Here is a 15,517-nt window from a genome sequence, read left to right as displayed (position 1 = left end):
GTTACTTATGAGTTATCTATAGCTGCAGCACTTTGAAATTAAAGTCATTTTGAAGTTTTAGCCCTTTATAAAATGTTTGTCTGGAGGACAATATATTAAACTGGTACCCCGATGATTGTTGGCTACACACAAACATAAGAGATGCGAAGTCAACAGGGTACCAAATTAGGCAAATGAGAACAGGAAATTATTTTGTAATTACTATCGTATCCAATGTGTTTGTAAACATTCTGAAGAACTTTTTGTGATTTTCTAGTTATGATCTTAAATTTCACCACCTTTTTGGAACATGCAAAATTTCACCAATATCTTAGACCCTATGCCTTTAAGATTTTTTTTTTTACTATTTTCAATGTCATTTTAATGCTTTAATATTGTTATCCTGTAATTTGTATAGTAAATCAAATTCATTACAATATCCCAATTCCATTAGCTGCAGAACTGTAGCTCTCTGAAAAAATATTTTGACATGTCAAAATATTTTTTCAGAGAGCTACAGTTCTGCAGCTAAATTCCATAAGCTCTAAATATTGTTAAGTCTGTATACTTAGTATATTTCGATATACTACCAATTTCATTATCATTACACACTCACACCATTGTATAATGATTTACTCAAATCATGATTTATATATATACTCTAAACCTTATAGTGTATTCTCATGATCCAAGCAAGTAATTTCCATGTGATGCCCTGTATACCGGCCTCTAGGAGTGGCACCCAGTGTCATGGACAATTTCAATTAAAAGTACAAAACATTTGTATAATTCTCAAAAAAAAAATAAAAAATCACCCAACTCCGTTTGTTAGATATACATACGAGACAAATTCTGCCACTCCTCAAGGGAATGGGAATTTCCATGTTTTTCCTGTTTCATATCTCGCTCATGTCAATTAGACATGCCCTTTGACTTCAACAAGGATAATCAGCACAATCCACTATGTAGACATCCCGCTGATGCTCATATATGAAAAGGGAGTGGGGGATAGCACTTGGCTAAGATAACAGACTCAAAACAATTAACTTCATTCGTACTATGTTTCAGTCAAAAAATTTCTTTGAATTTGAAAACGAAAAACCATCTAATAATTTTATTTCAAATTCAAGAAATTTATTCGTTCCTGAATAAAAATACGAATGAAGAAAGGAGATAGTGAGTCTGGCAACAAGAAGGAAATGAACACCTATTAAGTTTTCATAATTTTTACTATTATAAATTAAAATATCTATAAAATCTATATGAACACAACAACAAATGCTAGTTATAAAAACAGCTTCGTCATCATACATTTGAGTGTTAGCTATACAATTCTTACAAGTTAAAGTCACAAAGCTACCATCTACATGGTAAAAAGTGTCACTATGTACAGGAATTTCCAACTTGGTGCTTATCAATGTTCTATTATTTTCAGGTGTGGGGTCACCTTGACATAATTTCGTCAAATTTCGACGGTAAAGAGGCACCGACATTGGTAAACAAACTTTTGAGCACATTGAGTTCTTTTGTTAATAAGTCCAACTTCTTCTGCAAGTTTTCGTTTTCTAAGCACAACTCTTGCATTCGGCTCTCTGTCTCTTGTTGTTTTTTCTTGGCCTTGTCTCTACTTTTTCGCACAGCTATATTATTTCTAGATCGTTTATCCAAGTACTCCTCTGTCCCCTTGGGTGGCTGTTTCTTTCTATTTGGTCTAAGGGGACCAGCAGCGGAAGGTTTCCTGCCGGGTCGGCCTCGCACAACTTCAAAGGGTGAAGTCGGTGGTGTAAGCGTCGACGATGTGACGTCGTATTCGGACGCTGGCGGAGAGCTAGCGAGACTGTCGAGATCACAAGTGCCGAATTCTTCCGTCTTGATGGTTGTGGCTGGCCAACCAGCCTCACTAGTCGTTGTAATTTGCTCTTGGCTGGACATAAAGTCAAATTCTTTCAAAGCGGGTAACGAACTTGCCTGTGTTGTTTGCAGTTCAATATACGGGACAACCGTAACTGGGTCAGCAGTTTTCTCCCCCAGAATAATGCTCTCCAGGTCGGCGTCGTTCACTTGTGTTGTATTATTCAATAGCTGTTGGATATCAACGGCGTTCTCAAAAAGAGGGTCCAAATCAAACTGGCCCGAAGTATCAAGTGTTATAGTTGTTACTTGCCCTTTCTTGTACTGTTCAGAATCGTACAGGTGAAACGATTCCATCAAATTTTCTTGAGGACATGGTGAACCAGGGAAAATGTTCTCGTCAAATGAAAATATTGGGAAATCCAGCGCCTCCGCTTGAGAAGTCACACCCAAGACAGACCCAAGAGCCTGTGTAGTGCTCACACGCGAATCGTGAAGATTGCGGTCGTTTACTTGTTTCACTCTGGAATTGTCAGACATACCACTGACGAAACATCGTTGGCTCTGAGTATATATAGATGTTCGCCGGGATTAACAATGTATTACTACGCAAAGAAATTAATTCTACGTAAAAGTGTGTAATAAAGCAAGACTAACCAATCAGTTAATATTAGATTTATACATTTGGCTTATGTTAAAGAAATGTTACAATCAGAACTAAAATGCGTGAATAGTTTTTACCATGCAGTGACCAAAGTAAAGAATTATATTTTGGATCGCAAGAAATCAGAGTGTCGAACTTGAGCGTGTAATCTCAAAATAGAATATGATATAAGAAGGGACAAATTTGATTGGTTCCTGAAATAGATATTACACTCTCCTCACTTATGACGTAAATTGTAATGGAAAACTCCCGAAATTCTCTCGTGTGTATCATGATATTCTAGAGGATACCCGAATATAGGGAATTTCCATTTTGTGCGGTATGATTATTAAGTAAAAGTCATCAAAATCTAAAAGATATATTTCTGAAATATTATCCCCAAAAAGTAAAAGAACTCTTGTTTCAAGCACTTGACTTGGTATCACAAACTAATATTTTATTTTTTTGTACCGAATACCGGAAGTACATGCCGATTGGCGAACAGTTCATTGCATCACAGAATATTGCATGGAAGGCTGTTAATATATACAGATACAGTTTGAAAGGAATATTGTTCATTTAACTCTGTTGTATATCAGGTAAGATGTTTATATATTTTTTTCAATGTATTTTCTATCAAAATTCAGGAATTAGAACAAGAAATACTTACTGATTTATTACTACTTTTGGTTTGTTGATGTTGACAATTCTACTTCCGGTTCTTGATTTTGCAATCATTTTCTTTATTGTCTTTTACGGAAAATGCTCAAAATCCCCTAATTAAAGTGCTTCAGATCTCCTCTCTGATTGCTATTGGTAATTTCATAACATTCCTATTGTGAAGCAGAATACTGTTACATGACAAGAACAAAAAATCTTTATTGCATCAGGCACTAAATCTAGAGAAAGGGAGATCACTCTAGTTTGCTATCTATAGTGATGCAATAATCTTGAATGATTTGTGTTGTTTTTGCTTGTAGATTTTGTGGGATGGCTCCTAAAAGGCCAGATTATGAGGGTTCAGATGGAGAATCATGTAATAAACCTCCCAAACGTGCTCGAATGGGAAAAGACACCGATGAATATTTGAAAAGGAGAGAAAGAAATAATATTGCAGTAAAAAAGAGTAGGGAACGTTCTCGACAGAAAGCAAAGGAAACAATTGAGCAAGTTAATACATTGCGAGCAGAAAATGAAATGTTGGAACAGAAGGTTCAAATTCTTTCAAAAGAACTGAGTGTTTTAAAAGACTTATTTTTGGCTCATGCAGGCAGCGTAACCCAATCAGATAGTGCCATCGATACCTCTGATGCCAGGGCTCCCATTCCTGATCATCAGTACAGCTCATCCAAACAGAAACAGTGACTCCCAGCAAAGGAGACTTTTCTCAACATTTTATATACACTTAGTGCCGTGGTCCATTTTACTATGTACAATTCAGCAAAAAATATTGTTCTGTACAATCAACAAGCATCCATTGCTTCAGTTTCATACATTTTAGTTACATGCATAGAAGAGATGACAGAAATAAATAAGAATGATATGTCTATGCGTTTGCAGATGTCATGCATTTTTAGATGTTTATAACTCATTGAAATCATTCCTCAGGGGAAGTTACCTTGAAGAATACTCTTGAAATATTCTTGTGTGTTTTCTAGCCGGTATTTCAACATTTATCAACCATCAACAGACTCTGAGAGCATTTCTGTTAAAGTAATTGCTTGTAAATGATTGTATACCTTCATCAAAGGTTCTAGTCCAATATCTGATGGCTCTTTCTTATTCTTTGACTAGTAAATGGATAGGCCATATCTTATGATACTTGGAGGGCATATGGGATGCTACACCATAACTAAGACGATATGCTGCAAACTACCGACATACTAATTTGACATAAAGGTCATATCATTGATCAATTTGTTTGTATTTTGCATGTTTCTGGAATGAAAGATATAGGGTATAGGATATTTTTTTGTCTACATGGCTGAAAACTTAACATCACCAACAAGAAATCGACTTCACATCACCAACAAAAAATCACCTTGATGCAAGCGTCAAAGATATCAGGCCGCAGAAGATGAAAGAAAATTTAATTTGAAAATCTTTTCAAGAACCACTGGGTCAGAAAAGTTCAAATTAACGTGAAAGCTTTCTGATATAGTGCAAATTTGTTAAAATATCTCCCCCCCCCCCCCCCCCCCCCCCCCCCCAGGATGGTGCCACAATAGGGGATCAAAGTCTTACATGTGTGTATATAGGGGAAATTTTTAAGAATATTCTTAAAAAAACCACTGGGCCAGAAAAAATATCTTTAAAGGGACTTGTTCATGTTTTTCGAAAAAAAATATTTTTCATTTTTAATATTAAAAATATAACTCATTTAATGTTGACAATCAAAATTAAGACCTTCTAAATGCCAGGATAAGAGAAATATTTTAGCTATATTTCTGTATTATGTAAACAAAGACTCGGTCTTTTTATGTAAATAAACAAACCAGTGAAATGTTAATTTTGTATCTTCAATTTGTACAAGCACAAATTTTAACTAATTTTTAATGGCACATTTTACCTAAAGTATACTTGAGATGTGATATATATAATAAACTTGGATCAATATCCATTTATTTTGAAAACTTAGTAAACAATAACACACCTCAATCTTTGTTTTCGAAACAAAAAACAAACTCTCTATAATGACCTGTGATTTAGAATAACCTTAATTTTTTTTATGAAACCTTCTAAACATATTAGACTATCTTTTGATCATTTAAAGTGAAAAACAGAATTTGGGGGGAAATCGTAAATCAGTCCCTTTAACCAAAAAAGCTAGGGATTTCATATCTTGTATATACATTCTTTACGGCAAGACCTTTTTAGTGATGCAATGGTGTGTGATCTTGACCTGGAAATTTGACCTACTTTTAATAAGAATCTTACCTTTTCAATATATTCTGAACTATTTAAGGCAGATCTTTCATATCTTGTATATTTCTTATAGCAAAGCCTTTGATTTCATATCATGATATAGTGAACTTGGAGTTTGACCTACTTTTAAAAAAACATAACCTAATAAACCTATTGAATATACATGTACAGTATATGGAACTACTTTAGGTGTGGCGTTCATAATAAGTGTACAGATTCTTTATGGCAAGACCTTGTACATAATGGTGTTTAATCTTTTGAGTTTGACCTACTTTTTAAAACAAACCTGACCTATTGAATTTCTCCTGAAAGACTTTGATATTTTGTATATAGGTTCTTGATGCAAGGCCTTATCATTTTGTGAAGCTTGACCTTAGAGTTGGACCTACTTTTTAGCTCACCTGAGCTGAAAGCTTTCATAAGAAAATGGGATGTATAAAAATGTTTTAAAATTCAACAGCTGAACAAGAGCAAGTCCAAGGTGACTCAGGTGAGCAATGTGGCCTAGAGGCCTCTTGTAAAATCTCAGATGTATTCAACATCTCCTGAACTACATGTATTCAAGGTAGATCTTTCATATTTTGGAAATATATTTCTTATGGCAAGAACTTCTATTTCATACTTTGACCTTAAAATGTGACCTACTTTTAAGAGCATGTAACCCATTAAATATTTTCAGAATTATTCTGGGCGGGGCTTTTATATTTTGTACATTTAGATTTTTTATGACAAGACCTTGTGATACCATCGTATTTGATCTTGTGTGACCTTGACCTATTTTAAAAAAACCAAAACCTGACCTAATCAGTATCTCCTGCATACACACCTAAATGCATAGTGATGTAACAAAGGAAGGCCTCTACCAAAACTGTAAACTTCATGATCTCCAAGGTAAAGGTTCTAACCCCAGGGTGGGGCCAAACTTGGTACATATAGCATTTATGTGTAAAACATTTGAACAACATCTTCTTAAAGACCCAATTTTAAGTTAACACCCCCAAATTGTAAGCCACCTGTCAATCAAACATTTAATAATAGATCTCTGGGTGGAATGACATCTGCAGGAACTTGGGAGTTACCCCAGAAAAGTTTTTTGATAACAATAACAGTCAGTACCTACAAGCATTCTTTGGATCTTGAGGAAGCCCTGTATTCTAGAGTTTTGATAGCATTGACCTGTCCACAACTGCTATTTTCTTGTAATTCAATTGTTTTTAAAAAGACCCCCAAATAATGCAATTTTAATATAATTGTAATTTTCCCCTCTATATACATGTATTATAAATTACACAATCAGAATCGAAATTAAACAATAATTTGCCCATTAATTTTTAAAACCTGTAACTCATTGAAATGATTTATATCATAAATTTATTTGTATCTAGATCTGTAACAGAAATTATTCATTGAGTCAATGACTGAGAGAAAGAAAGAGGGATTGGGTGTACACTGTGTGTCTATAGCATGCCAAATTCACAAAAATGAGCTAAACATAGTTTCACAGTTGATAAACTAGGTTTATCGACTGTAAACTATAGTTTACGGACCGTAAACTATAGTTAACGACGTTAATCTATATTTCACATCTGTAAACCATAGTTAACAGATAATCTATGTTTCACAAGCGTAAACTATAATTAACAATGATAACAATCATTAGCGATTGCAAAACATAGTTTATCTGATAAATATGGTTTCACGATTGTAAACTACGGTTTACAAGTCTGATAAATATAGTATCACAATTTGTGAAACTAGGATTAACAATTGTGAACTATAGTTAACGAATGTAAATTATAGTTTACAAATGTGAATCTGTATTTATCAGCAAAATCTATTGTTAACGTTTATTTAAAGACAGATAAACTTGGATTAGCATTTGTAAACTATAGTTTACAACCGTTAAATATAGTTTTACGGATGAAAACTATAGTTAACGAATTGTTAACTATAGTTTACAGTTCGTAAACTATAGTTTACAGTCGATAAACCTAGTTTATCAACTGTGAAATTATGTTTAGCTCATTTTTGTGAATTTGGCGTGCCACATGTGTCAGCTACACCCTTAGGAATACAACTATTTTCAAACACTATATGACCACAGAAACTCTGCAGAGGACCCTGAGACAGGTCCTATGTATATCAAAACTATACACTACACCCTGATGTCTTGGCCAGGCAAATAACAACGACCATAGATGAGCTCCCCCCACATCCAGTAATCCGTGAAGAAACATTTTTTTTTTTTGGTCTTTAAGCGCGATTGCTACTAAATTAAACAAGAGGCCCATGGGCCACATCACTCACCAGAGTCACTTTGGCCCATATAAAGATTTTCCCTATATATTTGCATGTAAAACTTTGATCCTTATTGTGGCCCCAACCTGCACCTGAGGGCCATGATTTTTACAAACTTGAATCAGCAGTAAGCTTTCATGTAAATATAAACTTATCTTGCCCAATGGTTCTTTAAAAGAATTAGATTTTAAAATACTTTCTTTATACATCTGCATGTAAAAGTTTGATACCCGGGGTCATCCTTTTAACAAACTTGAATCTACACTATTTCAGGAAGCTTCATGTTACTGTAAATGTAAACGTTTTTGGCCCAGTGATTATTCATCATCAGATTTTTAAAGGGACTGGTTCACGATTTTTGAACAAAATATATTTTATTTTTGATGTTAAACATCAAAAGTATAACTCATTTAATATTGACAACCAAAATGTTGACCCTCTGAATGCATGAATAAAAGCTATATTCTAGACTTAAATCTGTTATGTAAACAAAGACACGAGTCTCTTTATGTATACAAACAAACTGGTGAAATATTGAATTTGTAATATGTAGCATCTTAATTCTGCATAGTCACAACATTTAACTTTTAGATGACACATTTTACACAAAGAATGCTTGAGGGGGGGGGGGGGGGGGCATGATTTCAATAAACTTGAATATGTACTATGTCAGGAAGCTTTCATGTAAATGTAAAATTTTCTGGGCCAGTAGTTGTTGAGAAGATTTTCAAAGATTTTCCCTATATATTTGTATGTAAAACTTTGATCCCCTATTATACCCCCGGGGCCATGATTTAAACAAATTTGAATCTGCACTGTCTCAGGAAGCTATCATGTAAATTTGTACTTTCCTGACCCAGTGGTGCATGAGAAGAAGATTTTACCTATATATTCTCATGTAAAACTTTGATCACCTACTTTAGCCCCAACCTACCTCGGGGGGGGGGGTCATGGTTTTAACAAACATGAATCTGCATGGCCTTCATGTAAATTTCAGCTGTTCTGACCCAGTGGTCTTTGAGAAGATTAATAAACGACCAGGGCTGCATCCACCCTGTTTTTACATTTTTGTAATTATCTCCCCTTTGAAGAGGATATGACCCTTCATTTGAACGAACTTAAAAGCCTTTCATCCAAGGATGCTCTTTGTCAAGTTTGGTTGAAAATGGCCCATTGGTTCTGGAGGAGAAGTCGAAAATATAAAAAGTTTACAGAAGGACATATAGATGGACGGACAACAGGCGCTCAGAAGAGCTCACTTGAGCTTTCAGCTGCGGTGTGCTAAAAACTACATGGATATTTAGAAAGAGTGGTTAGTCCTTCATCAAAATTGTCAATTTGATGGTCCCAGGGGTAGGGGTTTTGGTATCAGGGAGGGGCCAAAAAGGTCAGTTATAAAAGTGTGAACAATAGAATTTTTTTAGCTTCATGGTAACTACCTTTCCAATTCTTTTCATAGAAGGTGTTGCTCGTCTCATGTTAATTTCCCTAAAGGTGTTGCATGAAAGATCGATAAAAGTAATTTGTTCAAATATATGATAAAACCAACTGGAACTTATGTGTTGATTCAAACATTTTTGAAAATAAGTTTTAAAGACGTATGTTAACAAAAAATTAGCCAAAATAATTCGAGTTTAAATCAAGCAATAAGCGATTTACAGATTTATGAATTTTAGCATTAAAATGGAGGGGTATTCCCGAATTTCAGAAAAACTGCTTCAGTGAAATAAAATAAATTTAGCATGAATATGTTCTTCGAGTTTCCCACCAAAAAAACTGTCGCTTTGAAACTTTGTTTCACGGGGGCATTTTTTGAAAAATTCAAAAAATCGAAACGTCTTCACTGATATTATTTTCAATTTCGCCTGTACGTTAATTTTCCTTAAAAATTTATGGTCTACTGCGTGGTTCAGTGGGTAGGGTCGTCGAATTCAATATTTAAAGATGTGTTCTTTTTTTACAACGACCGGGTTCGAATCCTTCACGAACACAATTTTTTTTCATATTACGTTTTCCATCTAGACTTAAACACACTTCTAGTTTTTATGAATGTTTCAGGTCAAATCTCTGTTTATTACAATGTGCCGAGTTTGAAATAAGCTACCAACCTGGACATAGTAAGTTTGTGAATGGGATTCGCTGTAAACACGTCAAATAGAGCATGCAATACATGTGCTTTAATAGTCAAGGTTGCCTATGAGAACTTGTATGTTTTTCTGAGTGAAAGTTGTTGACAAAGGCAAAATATGGTGTCTTTCACGAAAACCCGTTGTGAACTTTGCGAAGCTTTGAAAGAAAACCTTTAAGGCCAAACGAGGTAAATAACCATTAAACAGTTTGAGTGGGTAAGATGTCATGTATTCCAGTAGCATATTGCTATGGTGAGTTACTGTTTTAATGTGCATGTACATATAATTTTGTTGAACTTTATTAATGCGTATTAAACTTCCCATATTTTGTTTGAGGTCAGAGTCATGTGCAGTTGCTATCTGTTGGTTGTAGAAAATAATACATAGAATATAAGAACTTTTAGACTGAAGTCGTATAGAATATTAAATATTTGATACACTCGTAAGATGTAACTGTATACATTGTTTCTGATACGCAGGGAAAAAACCCACAATATATATATACTGTATGTATGTTTACAAAATAAATATAAAAAAGAGGGTTTTTCTTCTCACGTATAAGTTTTTGAATAAATTCTGCTTCATATGAATATAGAAACAGGTCAGCTAACAAAGGAGCACAATTCGTGCCCATGGGAACTCCAACAGACAGTTGGAAGACCTGATCACCAAAGACCACGAAGATATTGTCAATGAGGAACTTTAGCATATTTTTCATTCCAACTTCTGAGTACTTGTGCGTGGAATGAGGGTCGTCCACTTCTGCTTCATACTTAAGATATCTTATTGAAAGTAGACATTAACGGCAAACTGACAACTCAACTATATGACAAACGGGATGATTTCAGCTTCTCCATCGTCAACTTCCCATATTTATGTAGCAATATTCCATTATCACCTGCATATGGTGTTTATATATCTCAACTGATTCGATATGCAAGAGCTTGCTCCGTGTATAATCCGTTTTCAAATCGAGGTAAGCTACTGACAAACAAGTTGATGGTACAAGGGTTTTCAACAGTCAGCATTTTGCAAATTCTATGGTCGTTATAACGATCTAGTTCGTCAATACAACCTCGCATGGGTCAAATGCTGTCTGACGTGTTTCATACCGATTGTTAAGCCGTTCTTGGCACACTGATTTTGACTGCAGTTAACTCCGTTTACCTGATCAGGATATAGGACTCACGGCGGGTGTGACAGGTCAATAGGGGATGCTTACTCCTCCTAGGCACCTGATCCCACCTCTGGTGTGTCCAGGGGTCCGTGTTTGCCCAACTATCTATTTTGTATTGCTTATAGGAGTTATGAGATTGATCAATGTTCGTTATCTTCACCTTGCACCATGCATGCAGAGGTGGGATCAGGGTCCTTATTCACAAAGAATCTTACGACTAAGCTGAAAAAAAATTCTGCCTGATAATCAAATACCAATCACAAGGTCATAAGTATGTACTCAAGTTTTATAAAACATGGATGCACGTTACATATTGATTAAGAAAAATTACAATGTTCGTTAATTTCGATCTTAGTCGTAAGAATTTTGTGAATAAGGGCCCAGGTGCCTAGGGAAAGTAAGCATCCCGTCGACCGACCACATATATGGCACGCCAAATTCACAAAAATGAGCTAAACATAGTTTCACAGTTGATAAACTAGGTTTATCGACTGTAAACTATAGTTTACGAACTGTAAACTATAGTTAACGATTCGTTAACTATAGTTTTCATCCATAAAACTATATTTAACAGTTGTAAACTATAATTTACAAATGCTAATCCAAGTTTATCTGTCTATAATTCCAATGTTATTTATTACAAGTGTTTTGATTGGACAAAAATAAAGCTGAACAAGAGTTTATACATCAATAAATCCGAAAACGCGATGTATTCATACACGCCTGAAAACAAATAACATAGTGCGGGGAAACTATTCAAATTTTTGCAATTGTTAATGAAGTGAATGAATTGGAATTATAAGAATCAAACATTCTTTTTGAAGAATTTATCGATGTGTAAACTCCGGCCATTTTACTCACAAACTTAACATAAAAGTGCTTCGCACTTTTATTCAGTTTGTGAGTAAAATGTCCGGAGTTTACACATCGATAAATTCTTCAAAAAGAATGTTTAATCCTATATTAAATAAACGTTAACAATAGATTTGCTGATAAATACAGATTCACATTTGTAAACTATAATTTACATTCGTTAACTATAGTTCACAATTGTTAATCCTAGTTTCACAAATTGTGATACTATATTTATCAGATAAACTTAATAATAGTTTAGACTTGTAAACCGTAGTTTACAATCGTGAAACCGTATTTATCAGATAAACTATGTTTTGCAATCGCTAATGATTGTTTTCATTGTTAATTATAGTTTACGCTTGTGAAACATAGATTATCTGTTAACTATGGTTTACAGATGTGAAATATAGATTAACGTCGTTAACTATAGTTTACGGTCCGTAAACTATAGTTTACAGTCGATAAACCTAGTTTATCAACTGTGAAACTATGTTTAGCTCATATTTGTGAATTTGGCGTGCCATATGATACATGCTCAATAGTTGAATTTATCGATTTATCTAAAATTATCATTATATTGAAATGCGTTTTATGTTCCAAGGCAGTGCTGTTTCCATAGTTTTACAAACTTGAAAGGCATTTTTATCATAAATTAGTAACTTGAAAAGGTTGAGAGTAGAAAAAAGGAAAGTACAGGCAGTCGACTGCTGAGAGCATAAAGTTCAGAACAAGTCGTGCATCAAAGGTTTTAGCAAGTCACTGTGAAGGCAGCAGAAATAAAATGTATATTCACTGTATAGCATAAAAATATTTCAATTACATTAATGCATACAAATTTTAATGATTTTTAATATAAAACCATGGGAGAAAACTAAAACGGCCTAGCTGTTTCAGCTACCTAATTTCAGTCATGTTATGATAATTAGGCAGATAGATATTGTTTAAATTGAACCTGATCAAATCATGAACATTACAAAATATGTACATACATGTACATGAAGCTGCGCTCGTTCAAACAGTAGCACCGTCAACATATTACTTTGTTTTGCGCCCTTCAGTTAATATTATACATTATGTGTTGGGATTCCTCTCATGCGGATGGGACTATCTATAGACGCCTAAGAGACTTAACGAGTGGCAGATATATTTATGGGTTCCCACTATATTTATTTCTTTTAACCATCTTCATGCTTTTTAGCTCACCCGAACCAAAGGCTCAAGTTAGCTTTTCTAATTGGAACTTGTACGTTGTCGGTGTCGTAAACCTTTTCATCTTCTCTATAACCACTATGTCAATTTCAATCAAACTTGGCATAAAGCATTCTTCAGTGCAGCTCTAGGGATTCAGGTTTGTTCAAATGCTGGGCAACACCTTTCTCCCAGGGGAGACACTAGCCAAATAGTGAAAATATACCGACAAATTTTAAAATTTGTCCTCTCTAGAACCAGTAGGTCAATTTCAATCAAACTTGGTACAAATCATCCTTGGGTGAAGGAGGTCCAAGTTAGTTCAAATGAAGGACCATGCCCCCTTCAAAGGGGAGATAATCATAAAAATTGATAAAAAAATTTAGGTGGGATCATTTCAAAATCTTCTTCTCCAGAAAAGTTATAATTTACATAGAAGCTTTTTGACATAGTGCAAATTCAAGTTTGTTCAAATGGTCCCCAGAGGTCGGGTGGGGCCACAATAGGGAATCAAAGTTTTACATTCGAATATATTATATAGGAAAAAATCTTTAAAATTCTTCTCAAGAACCACTGGGCCAGAAAAGTTGGAAATTTAAATGGCAGCTTCCTGACATGGTGCAGATTCAGGTTTGTTAAAATCATTGGGTAGGGTGGGGCAACAATAGGGGATCAGAGTTTTACATGCAAATATATAGGGGAAGTCTTTTGAAATCTTCTCAAGAACCACCAAGTGAGAAAAGTTGAAATTTACACAAAAGCTTCCTTACTTAGAGTAGATCCAAGTTTGTGCAATTCATGGTCCACTGGTGGTGCTGGTGGTGGGGGTGGGGGGGGGGGTGTTAGATTGGGGCCACAATAGGGGAACAAGTGATACAATGTATATGCTGATATATAGGAAACTATTAAGCTAGGTCTTTCATATTTTGTATATACATTCTTTATGGAAAAACCTTTCATGTGATGCAATGGTGTGTGATCTTGTGACCTTGACTCAAAAATTTGACCCACTTATGATAAAAATCTTATCTACAGTATGTGTGTATTTAAGGTAGATATTTATCTTGTTTATGAATTTCTTATGGCAAGAGCTCTCATTTCATAACATGTCCTTTGACCTACTTTTAAGAAACTATAACCTATTAAGGTAATTCCACCCCTCTAGAATTATTGGTTTAGTCTTATATTTGATTGTTGGTTCTTCAATTAATATATCTTTGTAACAAATAAAAATGAAAAAATAAGTATGTTGCAGCATCAATAAATTTTTTATCAATTAGCACAATATACCTGTTATTAAATGTCAGAAAATTGCCATTTTCTTTCGACAGCATTATCAAAATTTCACAAAACCTGGTTGTAACAATATAATAGTACATGTATACACAAAACTGTTTCTTTAAAAAAATATACCAAATACCAAAGGAAATCTATGGCATAATGGACTTGATAAATAATTCAATGAAAACAGACCTATTGCCCTTGGGTTCAATATTTTCATATACAATTTAGACTTTTGAAATATTTGATGGTTAACAAGATTTTTTACAATAACTATTGAAAAAGATCCCAACACAATTTATGTCTCTGTCATGCATAAATCTTATTAAATCATTGACTTTACAAAATCTTATGACATCACAGGAGGGTGGGAATACTTTAAGTATATCCAGAACTATTTAAGGTAGGGCTTTTATATTTGTATATAGGTTGTTTATGACAAGACCTTGTGACACAATGGTGTTTGATCTTTTGACCTTGGAGTTTGACCTACTTTAAAAAAACCCACCTTGACCAATTCAATATTTCCTGAACTAAGTAAGATAAGGCTTTGACATTTTGATTATAAATTCTTTATGAGAAGACCACAGGCACTTATATCACTTGGGGGCCTAATTACTCTTATATATAGTAATTAGGCCCCCCAAGTGATAAAAGTGCCAATCTAATTAAAATTGGATCCTTTGATCCGCTCATCTACTATTGCTACACAAGATGAGCGGATCAAAGGATCTAATTTTAATTAATCTGACCTACTCAATATATTCTGAACTATTTAAGATACAGATTTCGTGTTTTGTATATACATTTCTTAAGGCAGAGTCTTTTGTATCATACCATGATCTACGACCTTGGTTTTATCCAGAATAGCAAGATCATGTTAGCCATATTGATGTTGAGGCAACTCTTTAATTCAATTAGTTAACCACCGTAAAATGGCTGAAATATTGCCAAAACGGCGTAAAAAAATTAAACAATCAATCAATCTTCATTATGAGAATTCACTTTCAGTTATGATGTTATCCTTTGGGGCTAGGTTGGGGCCACAATATGGGGTCAAAATGTTTCATGGAAATAAAGATGGATGAAAAATCTTAAAAATCACAACAGATGAACAGAAGGGCCAATGTGGTTCAGGTGAGCGATGTGACCCAAGGGCCTCTTATCATTGTGTGATTTGTATTTGATTTC

General features: G+C 34.4%; 1 protein-coding gene across 1 annotated transcript; it reads right to left on the bottom strand.

The window, feature by feature from the left end:
• Positions 1–1,189: 1,189 nt before the first annotated feature.
• Positions 1,190–2,704, bottom strand: LOC125675811 (transcription factor ces-2-like). Its single transcript, XM_048913623.2, has one exon. It carries the CDS (start codon positions 2,368–2,370, stop codon positions 1,423–1,425), a length of 948 nt encoding a protein of 315 aa, XP_048769580.2. The 5' UTR covers positions 2,371–2,704; the 3' UTR covers positions 1,190–1,422.
• Between the last annotated feature and the right edge of the window lie 12,813 nt (positions 2,705–15,517).

Source organism: Ostrea edulis, chromosome 1 (genome assembly GCF_947568905.1).
Source record: "Ostrea edulis chromosome 1, xbOstEdul1.1, whole genome shotgun sequence".
Classification (NCBI taxonomy): domain Eukaryota; kingdom Metazoa; phylum Mollusca; class Bivalvia; order Ostreida; family Ostreidae; genus Ostrea; species Ostrea edulis.
This window is presented reverse-complemented; position numbering and strand designations above follow the sequence as displayed.

Coding starts and splice junctions, on each gene's coding strand:
- LOC125675811 (XM_048913623.2), bottom strand. CDS start 2,370: ATGTCTGACAATTCCAGAGTGAAACAAGTAAACGACCGCAATCTTCAC.